This window comes from Phyllobates terribilis, unplaced genomic scaffold (genome assembly GCF_046119375.1).
Source record: "Phyllobates terribilis strain yellow unplaced genomic scaffold, ASM4611937v1 Scaffold_2__4_contigs__length_985480577, whole genome shotgun sequence".
Lineage (NCBI taxonomy): Eukaryota > Metazoa > Chordata > Amphibia > Anura > Dendrobatidae > Phyllobates > Phyllobates terribilis.
The window spans coordinates 437,297,408-437,316,584 of NW_027362762.1; the positions used below are offsets into that span (position 1 = coordinate 437,297,408).

The following is a 19,177-nucleotide window of genomic DNA, read 5'->3' on the forward strand; positions in this document are numbered from 1 at the left end:
TTGAGTATCCCAGCATGCACTGGGGATATTCAAACAAATCATCATCAGACAGGTAGTAGAGAAAAAAATACAAAAGTAGTTAGATAGTGTAGTTAGGGAACCCTAGGGAATTTTTAAAGCAAGTATATTAGAAAATAGATTAGATTATGGGACTAAATTGATAGGGAAAAATGTTTTGCCTTTGGACCACCCCTTTAAGGTTCTTTCTGCCCAGCTGGGTTCCAGATTTATTCTTTTTTTTTAATAAATAATCAAGGCCACTAACCATGCAGCTTTCCACCTGAAACTTCCATCTTTTTTATATACCCAATGTGTTTTATAAGTCCTTCCTCAAATCATATCGTTCACCAGTTACTCTGACAGACATCTTCCTATTCTTGTGGTATGTCGGAGAGAAAAATTGTAAAATCCATAAAGACATCTCTGGAAAGGGCACATATCACTCTCACATTGAACATATGGGATTAATTGTAACTGGTGAAATGGTAAAGAGCCAACACTTCAACCTCCATTGAAGCAGGACCTCCTGCTGTGAACAGGTAATTACAACAAGGGATCTGTTGAGAACCAGTCACCAAGTCTAAGATTCGTATACTTAGAGGAGGAGAAGTACAAGGGCTTCTTCTGTTCAAAGGAATTATCTCGGACACTCTGGAGCCAGTAGTCATTGATGAATATTGGGATTTGCATCAATCTGATATTTATAGGAGATATATTTTCGGTGTCATAGCAAAGGGACGAAGATAACGCCTTCACTTACATCTCCTTAAGGCTGGCCGAACACCTCCAACTTAACATCGCACAGATGGATGCCATGTTTCATCTCTATAGAAAGGTATAATTGTGATAGGAAATGTTACATGTACGCCACTAATGTTTAGATAGGGGCGAGACAGGTTTCATGAATTCTTGGAATCCTGGGGGAACTGTTACTCAGGGCGACCAGTGATTGCAGCTTTCTCAGTCATAAAGGGATATTGACTCCCTGGCACAGACACACTTGACAAAGTCCTTTTGAACAATTCAACAATGGTATTTAATGTAGATGCACTGCCATTACAAAACATCAGACCTTTAGAGCAACAGGCTTTCATAAACAGCAGCAGGCTTTTCCTTCAAAAAGGCACAATAGTACACAGCATTCTTTATCCTGCAGTGAGATGGAGGGGGGTTTGGTGAGGGAGATGATCCCTGTGACACAATTCCTTCCAGTCCTAATCTTCCTGCCCAATGATAGGATTCCTCAACTAGGAGTGCAAGGTCTCTGACCTTAACCCAGCTTCACTCTTTACTTGAATCCTGTTCACTATGGTTCACTTGCCTGAATTTCTGTGAGATACACACACGAGTCATCCCTTCGGCTGCTCCTAGACCGTAAACAACTTCCCCACAATCCCCCTGGGGCTCTGCTAACCTCTCCCTGTCTCCTGTGACTGTGTTAACCTCTCTAGTTGCTGGATGCTTCTGAAGCAAACCTCTTCCTGTCTCCTGTGATTGTGTTAACACTTCTAGTTGCTGGATGCTTTTGAAGCAACAGCACTACTTCTGCCTGTCACAGAAACTTGACAATAACATCTCCAGCCTGGGACCTCCAGAGGCGAAGATATCCTGAAAGTTGGGGATCTCATAATCTTCTAAAGACTTAGCACATCCCATGACCAGCACCCCATATGAGCTCACCAAGGGGAGGTATGTGGGTGTAACCTTGATCTAATAAAAAGCACAGTTTGGGTTTTATCATTGGTCAGTCCTGGAAGACACAGTACTCTCTGGTTCTGTCTGTTGCTCTTAGGAGTTGTTCTAAGGAGTGCTTATCTCTGGTAAGCGCTGAACCATTTCCGTGACACAGGTTTAGTACTATTCTTTTGCTATCCCTTTTAGTTTATGTGATTGTATATACCGTATTGTTTTGTTCCCATTTTACAACATCTTTGTATATTTTTTAAAAACACTGCCTACCTTTCCGAATTAAATATATACAATTTAATAGCTCCATTCCTCATGCTCTGTAAACCACACCCCTGAAGCTATACGCTACCTGTTACGGGTGTCCAATCGACCTGTATAAATGACTGATGGTGGCATTTAGTTCCTTATGCTATTGTGGAGTTGCCAGTGACCGTACTGGGGCATTATATATATAAATATATATATTTATATGTATATTCCATTCGTTGGAATCAGAGGTGTATATACCATACAGTCACTATGAGTTCCTCAATAACTGGCCTAGTAGGGAAAACAGCTATGGCCCCATCCATCACTCATCAGTCAATTGTGTAATTGTCCTGAGTCCTGACAATTGAAGGCAGCAGAGTTGCGTCCCCTGACATGGTAGTCAAAGGGAACTTGGAATATGAGATGCACAGAATCTTGGTTTCTCATGTAAGTGAGGAGGTCTGTGCAATATCCTATGCATTGGAAAGCTTATGTCCCAGAAGATAGATCCTGGGTTCTGGCAAGTAACCTCAATGCTTAAAAGCTGATCAGGAGGTTTCATCTTGTATTCTCAAATAATCCTGGTTATAAGGGCTAGGTCTCCTGCAGGACCGGTTCTTGTGACATCTGCTTCTTTCATCAGGCGCCTCCAAATTCATTCTGCGGGCGACATTGGGATGGAGGACATATCTGACCAGAAGCTTTGGGTGGAGCAAGCCATATAGATTACAGTGGCTGGGACCTGTAGTGCTGTCCAGTGTAGCAGCATTAGTGTGTGCTGTCCAGTTGGAATAATCAGCTCCATGCTTTGACAAATTAAACAGCACCACACCCTACTAAAGAGCCAAGCTACTGCTGGTAGCTATGGGAAATACTGTAGTTAGTTCTTCCTCTGGATGCTGTTGCTATTCAGCTCCTGTTTTGCCTATAGGTTTCTGGTTCTGACCTGGGCTCGTTTACAGACTATTCATCTGTCTTCTGATTTGGTACCTTGTCTGCCCTCTTGCTTCTGATCCAGCAACCACACCTGCCAACCTGCACCATAGCGCCAACCCAGGGGCCTCTGTGTAAGTCCAGATCTCTGTACAAGGGTTAAAGGGTAAAGTGCAGGGCAACCCCTAGAACCTGGTCAAAGGAGTGTCTAGCGTTAAGTCTGTCAGTGGTAGCCATTTTTAGGGCTGGCAGGCAACCACTGACAGAGCCCCACTATAACTGCAATCTGATGGGCAGATTCCACAGAACTATTATTTGAGGTGCTCCTTTTCCTATCCTGTTAAGTTCCAGATGGTTCCATCAACTGGTAGTACTCACTCAAAAATCTAGACATAAATAAATAACTCAAATTAATTAAATTAAATCCTCTTTTTAAAGAGAATCTATTAATATTGGCATACAGGTTGTAGACAGCTGAAACTAGTCCTAGTCATACCTGTATGGCTCATGGATGATGCCTTGTTCAGTAAAAATCATCTTTTATCAATTTATATTAATTATTTCTTCTAGTGATGTAAACAGGAAGTGGATGCGTTCCACTCTGCCTGCACTATAGCATGACGCATGCGAGTAGCATACGTTCCACGAACTCCCAATAATATACAGGAAGTGATGTAAATAAGAAGTGGATGCATTCCACTCTGCCTGCACCAAGGGATGGTGTGCATTCCAGTTTTTACTCAGAGTGGATCTCTATCATAGGATCCTGATATGGGTTGTTTCACAGCTGCGATGGGAGTGAGGCTGATCCAGGGAGCATCCTAATTGGTGCTTGACTCTTCAAGCAGGTATTTAAGATCTCACTTTATGGCTTATTTTATTGTATCAGTTCAACATGATTCAACAGTGGGAGACTGGGAATCTCTGTGGTTATGAACTTATAGTGCATTTATTTCCCCTGAAGAACCCGAAAGGGAGTAACAAGTCGGGAGGCACAAGTTTTGAGGGCTGGTTCACTTCAAGGGCCAGCTGTGGACTGCCCTTGTCAGGACGGGAGCTATGGGGCACAGGGTCAATTCAGATCACTGAGGGCTATTTAGGACCTTTTGTAAGCTCCACCTGACTGACTGGTACACAAGATGGATGTCTGGTTTAAGGATCGTTCCCTTTGAATGAAGATTTGGATGAGACCGTTTTGCATTGTACAACCAGTGTATTTTGAACTATACATTTGTGAATTACTGACATGTAATACAACACATAGTAACCGATTGCTGGTGTATATGTGAGTTGAACCATTGTCAGCTTCACAAAGTAAAAGACCTAACTGACTGATAGGTTCACTATTTATATTTAGTTGCATAACTCTTGTTTTTACTTACAAGGTATACATTTAGGTGTATTGACTCATCATGCAGCTTATAGACATTGGAATCTTGTATGGGAGCTGAACTGGTCTGGTTTCACATGGTTTAAGTCAACCAAACGAACTATAGGTCCACCATTATGTTTAACTGGACCGTTGTTTGGTACAGTCATTGAAAACTGAATCAATGTCAGCTTTCTATTGTATTGCTTTTTAATACTGTGTGTCTTTGTGCCTTGATTAGGTGATATTTTATTCATTATCTATTTTAATATTAACAATTAAAGGTTATATTTTAGAGTAGTGGGCCTCACCTTTTGCTGATATTTGGTTTAACTGTGATTAGGGAGTAGAGAAACACAGTAGCCCACATATTGCCTCTCAGTAGCCTCTCGAAAAAGCACCCGCGAAACGCGCGTCGAGGCTGCCCTCCTTGACAGACACCGGCACTCATTTGTCCCTTAGCTACATGTAATATTCTGGGGTGAGTTACCTATGCCCTGTACATGACACGCATTATGGCAATGGATTTACTGTACAGGACCACGGTATACGTGATCCCCACACACTAAGTGCTATGTATATCACTTTTTCTTGCCCTGCTTTATCTCTCTCCTTTTGATTTTTTTGTTTTGTGATTATTAGTCAATTTCTTTACTATTTGTCCTCCTCTTTTGGCGGATATTAGGGTTACTTTACTAATTTTTGTTTTGTATTATTCATGATATTTTTGATGCATCCTGCATTTCTCTATATCACTTCAGCGGGGCTTTCTTGGATCTGTTTGTCTGTACTTTATTATATATACAGTTTTACCATCTACCTATGGATTTTTATATGAATTTATAATAAACTTTTGTATGCCAATATACTTGTTTTTTCTCCTGTTTCCTTGTGATTAGGGAGTGTTGTGATTATAGGGTATCCCCCTCAAATCACCATTTTGCTGTATTTATAATTATTTTTTCCAAGCTATGGGGCTTGGTATGACCAGTTTCAGCTGTCTATAACCTGTATGCCCATATTAATAGCTCAAATGGGCTGACAGATTCCCTTTAACGTCCAATGACAGGCACCAAACAGGCTTCAAAAAGCAGTTTTTATAGACTTCAGCAATGCCACCAAAACACTTTCCACCAATAAAGTTAATATTGCTGAGCCAGGCCAAATTTTCAACAGCCCATCAAAAGCGTCTTAGCAGATTTCACCAAGGAAGGGCAACAAAGAACTTACAAATGCCGTTGGATATCCCTTACCTCACCATTACCTCGCCAAGTAACCTTGAATAGAAAAAATGGGAAAACAGAGTGGAAAGGGGAGAGGAACAACCAGAACAAAACCCACCAACATAATGGACACAAACACATCATGTGGTTAGGGGGGCGCAGGGACAATAAACGCTTTTTGACTCCCCTTTCATTAGCATTTCCGCTGAATAAGGCTAAGAGAGAGTAGTATAGTACCTGTCCATAATCTGGATGCAACAACCAGAGCCAATATGGTCTACTTCACCAAAAAAGGAAAGAGTCTGACTAAACAAGACCTTTCTTGGGTATTGTTTATTACTGTGGCACTATTTAGTTCAATATGGGTACAATATTGTGCTGTTAGAACTGTATGACTCCACGTGAGGAAAGATGGCACTATTTGGCTTTTTGAGGGCAATAAAGAACTATAGAACCTTGGTTAAAACTCTTTTTCCGGTTATGATTTGGTAATTAAAACATTGCCTTTGTCTTGTTTACCGACACCCCTTGTGTTAAGAGTCATATGAGGTACTGATATATTGATAGTCCAAACACTCTGCATAGAAGGTCTGATAACACTGGAAAAACACAAAATTCACATTGTCCAAAAGGTTTTCTATAATTATTCTCCCTTCCTCCAAACCTGCCTCTCACTATCATTCCACTCTATCAGTGTTTCCAAGAATAAATTAGAAGGATTTAAAGACTCCCCTGCATTCTGTATTTAGAAACATAAAATAACTTTTATTAGGAGTGAGAGATCCTACATTTACACACTGAGCCAGGGGGGGAGCATTTTTGAATCTCTCAAAATTGGTGCAGTAGTCCACAAGATTTCATAAAGTTTCAAATGTCTTTTGGGGTTTCAAAAAAACAATGCGTTATAGGGCTCCATGGCCTCGTTTTCAAGTTAACATAGATCAGCTCTTTTGGTTAAATAAATAATGTAAAAAAGGAAATGGTAGATTAGCAACAGAATAAAAATGTAAATCGCTTTCAGAAAACACATAGCCATAAATCAACTGTAGTATACCAGAAATTATATATAATTGAATTCAACATTACTCTACAGAGAGAAGAAAAATAGGACTTTTGGAAACTGTATTCAACATAGCTGCAGTCACAGATAATATGGCATTTATGGAGCAATTGTAAAATTATTCACAGTAAATTCAAGAAGGCTGAATCTAAAATGATAGAATGAGTATCAGCTGCACTAAGGAAAGAGAGGAACTTAAGACAAGTCAAGCAGAAGTGCAAATCCTGCTTGTGTTTTTTTCTGTGGGAACACAATATTATTAGCGATATTATTTTAATATTAGTGACATTGAATCATTTGGAAGAAGATATGATTCTCCAGTCTGAAGTCTTTACTTTTAAAGTCAGTTCCACATAAGTGAATTATCAGTCTGCTTCTGGAATTCATTAGGTGACTGCTCCCTAGGCTATATCTGCAGCTGGTGCTTCTGCTGGAAAAATAACCCAGTGAATAAAGGAAGTGAAATTTCAGAACATTGGATGGAATTGATTTTAAAGAGTAATCATTGGTTTATTTTTTTTTCTTAAATCAATAGAACACATAAAATTAAGAAACTTTGTAATATATCTTATCAGATAAATCTGCCCCTTTCTTCTCCTGGACTGATCGTTTAGTCTCAATATTTTCAATTCACTTGCAAAATGTGTCTTTTGTGAATACAGACTTTCCTGAGATAGGACATGGCAGTTGGTGCTCATAAAGTTCTATGGAGAGGTGAAGAGGAGGGAGGAGCTAGAAGCAGACAAAGACATTCTGCTGCAAGTTCTCTTGAAACGATAGTAACGTTTTAAAGGGGTTCTCCAAGAATGTGATGCAATGCCCCCATCATGTAATTCAAATGGCAGCCCGTTCGAGTAACGTGTCAAGGCGGACTGCAGTGTAAAATAACACAGCTCCCAAGACCTGTGTCTCAACTTACTGAGAATCTGTATTGCAAGCACATATATCAGTGAGCTGCTAGAGAAGGGCTGTGACAGGAGAAGAAATAAATCTTCTCCTCGGTTGACTGCACATGAAGGGCCAAGGCTGGAAAAAAAAAAATTGTACTCAGCCAGCCATATAGGTCTCAGGAGCTGTGTTTATTCATACTGTAGCCCAGTGGTCTCTAACATTTCTGACCTTTCAGAGCCACATTCAGCTCTGAGAGAGGGTCGCAAGCCACATCCATCTCCAGCCCCCCTCACAGTAGTGGCAACCAAAGCCCCCATTACTGGTATAATGATAACCAAAGCTTTTCCACAGAAATCACCCCGAAGCAGAATACCAAGATCCGGGATTCCCACAATACCCCCATTCAGTATTCTCCCATCAAACACCTTCTGTTACAGGTAGTATCATCCTGTCTCTAGTGTTCTAGACTTAAATTTATCTCTAAACCCCTAAGACCAGTATATGTGCATCCAGATATGCTCTTCTCTACAAGGCTACTCACTTAATTCACCATTTTGAGATGTAGTCTTCATACCGGTTTGCTAGAGCTGGAGCTAATTCACCAAGCTGGCAGACAGTCGCGAGCCACAATTCATGGGACCGTGAGCCACATGTGGTTCCCGAGCTACAGATTGGGGACCCCTGCTGTAGCCCGTCCTGACATGTAACTAGGCAGGCTGCCATTTGAATTACTTGACGGGGGGCATTTTATTCTTGGAGAACACCTTTACGTAGTAGAAACCTCAACCAAACTTATTTAACTAAACTTCTTTTTTTATATGTCAAAGAGTTAAAAGAGAACAGGTGAGGAACAATCAGAGAAAAGGTATAATAGAAACAAGTCACCAATTCTGCATTTATCACCCACTCCAGGTTTTGCCTCCCACTCCTGAGAAAAAATACTGACCAAATACTGATAGTGGGCCCGTGGCCTTAAGCCATACATTGAGAGAGATTTATTAAGCAACACATGTCAGAATTCTAGTGCAATTTGCAGCAAAAAAAAAACCTCTGCCATGACTTGCAACATATTTCTGAAACTTTTTCCGATTAGGTGGCATGACTTTGACCAAGACTTTTGGCCTAAATGTTGCACTATGCACCAAAAATGCAACAACATTTTTTGTACAAAGCAGACCAACTAATATGTGGTTTAAACAAAGTAGACAGTCTAAACCTGCACCACATTTATCAAACAGCTTGAACCATTGTCATAAATCTGGGACAATTTAAGACTGCTTAGTCTAAGGGTATGTGCACACACTCTACATCTTTCAGAAGCCGGCATACCTGCTAAGTTTTGCAAGAGTAAAATTCTTCAGGACATGCCTGTGTTTTTTCTCCAATAGCGTCTTTTTCATTGCTTTTTATTGTCGTTTTCACCGGCGTTTTTTATGTCGTGGTACATTTTTATATAAACTGTTGAGCGGCTTCCAAGAGGAACCCTCGTGAAGAATGGTCAGGTGACTTCTTTTAGCCGCTTTACGCCTTTTAAATCCTGAAGTGGTAACAGAAGCTGAAAAGACTGAACATATGCACTGAAAGTCATTTGAGCATTGCAGTGCATATTGCAGTGTATATGTTCAATCCTTATAGCATTTTATAAGCACTTTTGCAGTAGAATTTTAGGCAGAATCCACCTGAAAAAGATGTCATGTGCATATACCCTGAGTTTGCACTGTCTAAAAGTTAGACAGTACTGGTAAATATGTCACAATGTACAACCAGTAGTGTCCTTTAGGCGTATGTAGTTTAGTTGTTTTTTTTTATACACTAGGCTTTTTTTTTTACAACAGGAAGTGTATGCCACTGTATGGTATGCAGTCTGGGACATATTTCTGCCTAAATGCATATACACTGAACAAAATGCATAAAAAATTTAGATGAGGCCAGAGCCTTAGGTTGAGGTTACATGTTGATTTTGGCCACGACACATATTATAAGGTAAAAAATTGCTCTATGCCACTGTTACATGACAGTGTAATGCAGGTTGTCACGCTGATGGTTATGAAACCACTGTGCTATGGATCGGGAAGAGCCTAGAAGGGCGTAACTAAGTGACCATCTGGTTCTTCACTAGAGCCTCTGATGGTGTCGTTAGACTTGAGCTGCAGGTGGATGCCAGATACCACTCCAGGACAGACCTCAAAATCGCAGCAGCTGACCCCAATTTGTAGGAAAGCAGGGATGAATTCAGAGAGTCAGACTGGCCAGGAACTGGTTCACAGAATGGGTGGATACGGTGCAGCTGGTTGACCGGATGGATACCGAAACTGGAACCGGCAGGGCAGGTTCAGGAACACAGGACGGACTCATATACAGTATCTCAGGTGCTAGTTTAGACTGAACAGTGGAGGAATGAGGTACAGATGTGGACAAGGCAGAACATGATCAAGATTAGGTACAGGTAGGACGGAATCAAGGTCAGGTTCAGACAGGACAGACAGGATCAGGTTACACACTACACACTAAACAATAACATTGCTCAGGCACCTCCCCAAAGGGGAGGGTGTCTTAAGTACTTAATGTCTCCCAGCTATAGGCTGGGGACATTTTCTGAAGTGTGTGAGCTGCCCCATGTAGAAGCAGGGAGTGCGCGCACCATAAGTGCAGTCTCGGGAGACTTGCGCACCAGGCGTAGGTCCTCCAAGGCAGAAGCTGTGGCAGGGACCGGAACAGTGTGGCCGTGGCCATGAGCTTGTTGGCATCCCTGCCGGGAGGAGGAAAGTGGTGGTCATGTAGGGACGCCGGCGCTGACATTACACCGGTGAATGGCACTGCATTGCGAGTTGCAAGGTATTGCAACTACGAAAAGCAAGTCACAAAAAAATCCAACTGGTTTTGAATGTTTGCTTGTTGGGGTTGCAGTACTTTGAGGGTCACAATGCAACACCATTTACCTTCCTTTTCCTATGATAAAGCAGTGGCCTACAGCAATTTTTGGCCAAGCAGGTTGTCTTACTCTTATTTATTGTGTAATTATTCATTGTACTAATTATGTATAGGAGAAGTGATCTCAGGAACTGTGATGGGATTATTTACTTCTTATGTTTTTATTGGTGTCTCCATGGATGGGGTACATCAATAGCTGACTGTTACCATTTTTCACCATGTCTGTGAGCTGTGTTATCCACAGCAAAACTTTAATAAGTGACATAATTAAAAACAAGTTTCTAGAATTGATGCTGAAATCATATTAAGGATCTAAATATATTTGAAATTGTAGGCAATAGAATAGCATCTTATGTGTAATTTTCATAATTCATAACTACTAAATGCGATCCTACTGGAAGTATTATTTATAACAGAAGTACAGAAAAATGTATATGTCAAAAAACAGATGTATTCATATGTTCTATGTATTTACCCAATAAATCTGCGGTTGCAACAAACTGTTTTAATATTTATGCATTTGGTATTTTATTATGTTCGATATATAAAAATGTATGAAGATGCATGATCAGGATTGAAGCCTACAAATGTCTATTCTGCCAAGATCTTCCTTTTGAAATGAAAAATATTTTAAATATTTAACCTTGCTCTTTCAAAAGTAATACTTTTTTAACAAGACAGGACTTTTATGTGATAATAACATTTAATTAATATAATTTGAATATAAATATTATTATTAATATAAGTATTATAAACAAAGAGGGCAGTACTCCAAAATACAGAAAAAAGTGAGGACTTTTATTTGCTCATTAGCATCACTTCAGCCCAATATTTGGACGTTTTCAAAAATGAAACAAGTCCAAGTGTTGGATTGAAACGTCAACGGTGGCAAAATAAAAGCCATCACTCTTTTTGCTATCTTGGAGTGCTGTCTTATTTCATTGTTTGCATTATTACTGTGAACCATTGATCCAGGTTCTAGAGCAGCAGCCTACATTTATCAAAACTATTGCTTCATCTCAGTATTATAATATATATACAGTACAGACCAAAAGTTTGGACACACCTTCTCATTTAAAGATTTTTCTGTATTTTCATGACTATGAAAATTGTACAGTACATTCACACTGAAGGCATCAAAACTATGAATTAACACATGTGGAATTATATACTTAACAAAAAAATTGTGAAACAACTGAAAATATGTCTTATATTCTAGGTTCTTCAATGTAGCCACCTTTTGCTTTGATGACTGCTTTGCACACTCTTGGCGTTCTCTTGATGAGGTTCAAGAGGTAGTCACCGGAAATGGTTTTCACTTCACAGGTGTGCCCTGTCAGGTTTAATAAGTGGCATTTCTTGCCTTATAAATGGGGTTGGGACCATCAGTTGTGTTGTGCAGAAGTCTGGTGGTTACACAGCTGATAGTCCTACTGAATAGACTGTTAGAATTTGTATTATGGCAAGAAAAAAGCAGCTAAGTAAAGAAAAACGAGTGGCCATCATTACTTCAAGAAATGAAGGTCAGTCAGTCCGAAAAATTGGGAAAACTTTGAAAGTGTCCCCAAGTGCAGTTGCAAAAACCATCAAGCGTTACAAAGAAACAGGCTCACATGAGGAACGCCCCAGGAAAGGAAGACCAAGAGTCACCTCTGCTTCTGACGATAAGTTTATCCGAGTCACCAGAAATCACAGGTTAACAGCAGCTCAGATTAGAGACCAGGTCAATGCCACACAGAGTTCTAGCAGCAGACACATCTCTTCAACAACTGTTAAGAGGAGACTTTGTGCAGCAGGCCTTCATGGTAAAATAGCTGATAGGAAACCACTGCTAAGGATAGGCAACAAGCAGAAGAGACTTGTTTTGGCTAAAGAACACAAGGAATGGACATTAAACCAGTGGAAATCTGTGCTTTGGTCTGATAAGTCCAAATTTGAGATTTTTGGTTCCAACCATCGTGTCTTTGTGCGACGCAGAAAAGGTGAACGGATGGACTCTACATGCCTGGTTCTCACCGTGAAGCATGGAGGAGAAGGTGTGATGGTGTGGGGGTGCTTTGCTGGTGACACTGTTGGGGATTTATTCAAAATTGAAGGCATACTGAACCAGCATGGCTACCACAGCATCTTGCAGCGGCATGCTATTCCATCCGGTTTGCATTTAGTTGGACCATCATTTATTTTTCAACAGGACAATTACCCCAAACACACCTCCAGGCTGTGTAAGTGCTATTTGACCAAGAAAGAGAGTGATGGGGTGCTACGCCAGATGACCTGGCCTCTACAGTCACCAGACCTGAACCCTATCGAGATGGTTTGGGGTGAGCTGGACCGCAGAGTGAAGGCAAAAGGGCCAACAAGTGCTAAGCATCTCTAGGAACTCCTTCAAGATTGTTGGAAGACCATTTCCGGTGACTTCCTCTTGAAGCTCGTCAAGAGAATGCCAAGAGTGTGCAAAGCGGTCATCAAAGCAAAAGGTGGCTACTTTGAAGAACCTAGAATATAAGACATATTTTCAGTTGTTTCACACTTTTTTGTTAAGTATATAATTCCACATGTGTTAACTCATAGTTTTGATGTCTTCAGTGTGAATGTACAATTTTCATAGTCATGAAAATACAGAAAAATCTTTAAATGAGAAGGTGTGTCCAAACTTTTGGTCTGTACTGTATATATATATATTTATATATATAATTTTGACCTATTTGTAATCCAATGTGGTTAATTAAAAAAAAACAGACTGTGACTTTGGCCACGCACAAGTCGCACAGATCGCTGTGTGCTACTGCTACACAGCGGTGTATTGCAGGTGAATGGGGTAAGGTACTGCTGCCACGACAAGCAAGTAGCAAAAAATTTCAACTTTTTGGAACTTGCTTGTCCTGGTCGCATCGCAGTACACCAAAAGTCACAATCCAACCCCATTCACCTGCATTACACAGTGATAGTAGCAGCACAAAGCGATCTTTGGCCATACAACCTGCGTCAACATTAAAGTAGTTGTCTAGCCCTAGCCTAGTAGACATGATATGGTGATGAAAGACACAAAAGGACGTCAACAGCAGAATTTTTATATCCTGGAGTCTTCTCTGGTAGAGGGGCCTGTGTACACCTCCAAGCATCCAGATGCAACTGTTACACCTTCTCTATCTATAGCTACATCCATAAACACATGACTTTCTTCATAAGCTCTCATACAGGATCGGTACATTGTTAGGCATTGCAGCAGACAGAAGATTGAGCTGTGCAGGCAAATTCTTAAGTCTGGCATGGCAATAGGAATTACCGTAGATTTTTATTTCCATTTTTCCCCTCTGAACCTATAGAATCAATTTGAGCATGTGTCATTGTGTCAAGTGTGAACTGTGTCATTCTCTGCATTGGGTAAATATTATGCTACTGACCATTAGGTCAATATTGTCAAAAATATGAGGAATGCAGGAGCCCCCTCAGTGTTCTGGGGAAGCCACAAGCTGTGCCACAAGGCGTGGAGTTTCTGATCCTCACACACCCTACCTCTTCCTATCTTTCACTGCTTCTGGCCTCTTTATATCAATGGTTCTGATTCATTCATGCTTCACAATTTTGTTTTGTGGTATTGTTTGCGCTTTATTCTTTGTAGCCCACTTATTAGCGGTTATTTATAAGTCATTTTTCACGTATGAGCATTTTTTTATTTTAGTGGGGACTTATTGTGCTCCATCCCCCCTATTGTTATGCAGTAGAACAATGCATTTCAATGCTATTCATGTTTGTTGCTTCCTCTCTCCTAAAATATGTCTAGCATATTGTACTACCTATTTGCACTTTGTGGTATACTATATAAATTATAGTACAAATTCTTTTGCCCTTTCTTTTTCCAGATTTGGTTTTTGGTTGTACTTTCTGGCCATTTGCCATTTTGTTGAGGTGCCTTTGTAACTGCTGTCTTATGAGGAATACAGGAACAACATAGAGCTTGTGTCCGTGGCATTGCCTTTAGATCAATATTTGAGGGCAATTTCTTGTACATTTGGGACACAGTAGTCAAATTTGAAGTCTCAGACCATCACTGATTTCTATAGAGTATTGTAAGTCCTTACCCCAAATGGTATATAACACTCTAAGCCACACATGTCAAACTCCAGGCCGTGGGCCAAATCTGGCCCGCATGGTGGTTATATTTTGCCCCCGACACCAGAACTGCCACCCCTATGTGGGCCCATTATTCTGTATGGAGGACTATGTGGGCCCATTATTCTGTATGGAGGACTATGAGGGCCCATTATTCTGTATGGAGGACTATGTGGGCCCATTATTCTGTATGGAGGACTATGTGGGCCCATTATCCTGTATAGAGGACTATGTGGGGTCCATTATTCTGTATGAAGGTCTATGTGGGGCCCATTATTCTGTATACTGGCTGGCCTGTGACTTTGTCCAAGTTTTTCATTTTGTCCATCTGTGTGTTTGACATCCCTGCTCTTTGCCAATGGCCATTCATTAGATGGACATATTTCCAAACACATTTTGTAACCTACTTCATTTCCCAGGAGTGAAAACATTGTTCAGGTGTTCTTTCAATGTTATAAGGTTTTCAATCTACCTTATTTAGGATCAAATACAGCTAACTTTAATTCTTATTGGCCAAAGCTGCTGATTTAATCAGGATATGCCGGCAATCTAATGTGTATTTCGACTATAATGTGTATTTCGACCATACTTAGACAGCAAAGATTTTAACATGCCTGATCTTTGGTTCCCACAGTGCTTGGCAGTGACTGAAGGAGTTCTATCTATGTTTTTTAAGGCTTGGGTCAAACGACAGTATAAAAAAAAAATTTGGTTCCATTCTCATGCAGAAAATGGGACGATTTTCCCTCACTTGTCATCTGTGTACAATCCGTTTTTTATGGCATTAGCTATTAATCGTTTACAGGACCATCTACAATTTCCTATGTTACAGAATTGCAATGTATCCGTAAAATCGGGTGCTATCCTGTGGCATCCGATTATTTTCTCGCACTCATAGACTTAAATGTGTGGGTCTCATCTGATTTCAGATTCAAATCGCAACATGGGATAGTACTGGTCCGATTTATACAGTCGTGTGCATGAGCACATTTAGCCTGGGGAATCGCTACATCTTTGTAATCCCTATACCATCAGTATAAAAGTGCTGCAGGTATCTAATAAAGGTAGTATGGAACCTTCAACAGCAAAACAAAATGCTTTTGCATTGATCACTTTTACCATTTAGTAACAAAAAAATGATGTACAATAAAAAGTTATATTGTGGTACCATGTTAGCCAGAAAAATCGATGTAAATACTTTTATGCCCAAAAATGACAAAAGTATTCTCTTAGTGATACCTTTATTGGCTAACCAGGAAAAAAAATATATGCAAGCTTTCAGAGCACAGAGGCCCCTTCTTCAGGCAATATTACAAAACAAAAAAATAAATGACTTAGGCAAAATTTCTCCAAAAATTCTATGGACTTTCCAAAATTCATAAATAGATTTAGTAGCCAAATTGTGCTTTGGCAAATTTACATTATTACGCTATGCTCAGAAATATTCTATGTTCCACTGGGGCTTTCCAATAATAAATGAAAGTCATGACAGTAGTGTGAACAGAGCCTAATAATGATAAGACTCCAAGAAGCAAATGTGTAGGAATCAATTGCAGTTTATTCTCAACGCATTTCCAGGTCGTACCAACCTCTTCCTCAGGAGAACCACAATCATACAATTAATTTTATGATTGTGGTTCTCCTGAGGAGGAGGTCAACACGATCTGTAAATGCGTTGAGAATAAACTGCAATTGATTCTTACACATTTGCTTCTTGGAATCCTTCACCAGCGGTGCAGCAAATCCGCACTCCTTTTTCCAAAATACACCGATGTTGGGTATATTCAACCAGCGGAGCAGCAGCAGCCTCTGGATCGTGACTGTCCAAGCCCTTTAAGTGCTGTGATCCTCTCAGCCTCACCAGGTGAGCTCAAAAAACTCAAATAGCGCATGTTATCTGGTTAATGCCCCATGTGCGCCCTTGTTAAATTCTAGCTTCATCTGTAATAATGATAAGAAGAATAGTTACTGTTATTCTTATGGTGCTATTATATTCTGCAGAACTTTATTTTATATTTTATATTTTTTATACCTGTGAATGAACAGTTCGTTCCGTTTTCACTCCATTATTTTTATAAAAAACAGTTTACTTTTCTTCTTTAATCATTATATTAGTGCCAGTATATGTCCATAATGCCATCTGATTGTATCAAACATCGAGATTGATATATTTTTCACTTTTGATTCAGTAACGGTATTAACCATTAGTAGAATGTGAGCCCCCCATTCTGTTTTATCTCTTTTCTCGCACTGACAATATATAAGATCACTAGAAAATCCATTAATATTTTAAATTTTTTTTGCAAAAGTAAAACTATAATAACATTTTTGAACCTGTATTTTCCTAATTTATAAGAATAAGATATATGAATGCAATGGTATCCACATCATTACTAGCCTGTGCGACTGACTTCATAAAATTCCTAAAAACACTTTAGCCTTTTTACACCTCATTAATGATGATCTTGGTGTATCCTGTGTTCTGCGGTTATGGAATATATAGTTATATGTGATAAAGACAGCAGGCAGAGGTGATGGATGCATTGCTAGTCACTAGAACAAGCCTATAGAACAGATCAGTACTCACTGCCGCAATTTTCCCATCCAGCCTTCATTCTCCATAATCTTATTCAATCTTTACATTCCACAATGAGCAGCAATTATTTATAATGGTGGATTCCTAGAAAACTGAAGCAAATATCCAGGTGCTGCAGTTTTCTCAGGAGCGAGCTCTGGTGACAGCAGTGGATCCTCATACTATATCCATATGCAGTATGTGCTGTGGAATCTAGCTCGGTGCATCAAATGTCACATTTTGCTGAATTGATCATGTATCCTTACCCTGCTAATAGACGACTGCAGAGGGGCAGGTTGGTTTCCATAGTTCAGCGGCAAGTGTCCATCCTGCTGAAGTAGAGCAGGTTGTCTAGTCTCGTATGCGGCTGCAGAGAGGGAATAATAAAGAAGAATGGGTCATGTGACTCAGGCTGCTGTTGCATGGTTACAAGGCTCCGAGTGGTAATTAACTGAATTTAAAGCAATAGAAGGCTGCTAAAAGTCACTTAACCAGTTCATTCCTTGGAAAACAAATTTTTTATCATCGACGTGTATAGAGATAATAGGGAATATGACAGTATAACACTAAATATTATATGCATTTCTATAGACTTCATTTTTTTCCAAAAGATATATATTTAAGCATATATATGTGCAAAGTTAATTTTTTAATTTAGCCACTAGCATCTGAAAGGGCATATTAATTGCCTTCTAACAACTCTACAAAGTTCAGGTTGGTTGGCGTTCCACAGATATTTTTTTTATGCAATTTAAGGCCACTTTTAGGGCTCGCACTCATCCCCGTAAAAAAAAAAAATCGCTCCGATGTTGATCCTGAAAAGTAGGACGAGTGTCATGCAAGTGCAATGCAATTTTTCCCAAGTAGCATCTGTATGACATGCATATGCAATACGTTTTTAACTTCAGCTTTTACATACAGTAACTCTGTCATTTAAAGCTAGTCTTCTAAGCAATAAACCAATGATAGATAGATAGATAGATAGATAGATAGATATGGCATAGATAGATAGATATCCTGTAGATATTTAATGTCACAAGCCCTCTACATGTAATAAACTATTACCCTTTAGTGCCTTTCATGTGGCACTAAAGGGTGTTTAGCCTTATTAAATTGATTAAACAAATAATTAATTTGAAAAAATGGAGTGGGGTCTCCCTCTTTTTTAATAACCAGCTGAGGGAAAGTAGACAGCAAGACATCGCGTTTTTTATGTTGTATTTTTTGTCTCTTGTTGGGGTGTGTCATGCCAATGAACTGCGGTAACATTACTGACGTCACAACTGGTTCACACGCTACTCAGTGTGTTCCTGCTGCTGTGGTGAGTGGTCACGTTATTGATGTCACCGCTCATCACAGCCTCCGAATGTAGCAGAGTCGGGGATCGTTGTGGGACGTCTATATTATGAATTTATGGCGGACCCCTTTGGATTAATTTATTTCTATATGGTAATAAATGGGTAAAAGAGGGTACCGTAATTGTCGGGGAGTGCTTTATACAATTAAAGGACTTTTTCTAGTGTGTGTTTATTTCTTTTGACTATGGGGTTAGTAATAGGGGTGTCTGCTGTGAATTTACTGTTATTGACTGAAGGAATGTTGGGTTTCCTTTGAGATGTGTGCGTAAAATTTGGACGTCACATGCATAGACCGTGTGCCGTGCGATTTTTTTTTTCTCGCACCCATTGACTTGCACTGGTGAGTCTCGTCCGATATACTTGCAGCACATTGTGATTTTTTTTCTCAGTCTTATCCAAGCTGAGAAAAAAAATCACATGAGAGCACTGACTCATTCAATAACATTAGCCAGGGTGCAATCCGATTTTTTTATCAGATTGCACTTGTCCGATTTATACGCAGATGAGAATGAGCCCTTAGGCAGCGTTCCCACTATGAGCTTTTGGTGCGTTTTTGACCCTGCACATTTTTGCTGTGTCAAAAACACAGTGTCTTACAGTTCCAGCAAAGTGGATTGGATTTATAGAAATCTCATGCCCACTGTGCTTTTTTACTCAGTGTAAACTCACTTGCGGTGCGTGTTTTAAATTCGCAGCAGATCAATTTCTCTTGTGGGTACGCCGAGTTTTCTGTTTGGATTTTCCCCCCATAAATATGCATTAGATGCAGAAAATTTGCATGTAAAA

The 19,177-nt window shown here is 39.8% G+C and overlaps 1 protein-coding gene across 5 annotated transcripts in view; it reads right to left on the reverse strand.

The window, feature by feature from the left end:
• Positions 1-19,177, reverse strand: part of REPS2 (RALBP1 associated Eps domain containing 2) — a 181,077-nt gene that overhangs the window by 105,008 nt on the left and 56,892 nt on the right. For all 5 annotated transcript variants that reach the window (XM_073665390.1, XM_073665392.1, XM_073665391.1 and 2 more), the window contains exon 5: positions 17,300-17,400. In XM_073665390.1, coding sequence (XP_073521491.1) covers positions 17,300-17,400 — 101 coding nt within the window. The remainder of the gene's footprint in view (positions 1-17,299; positions 17,401-19,177) is intronic.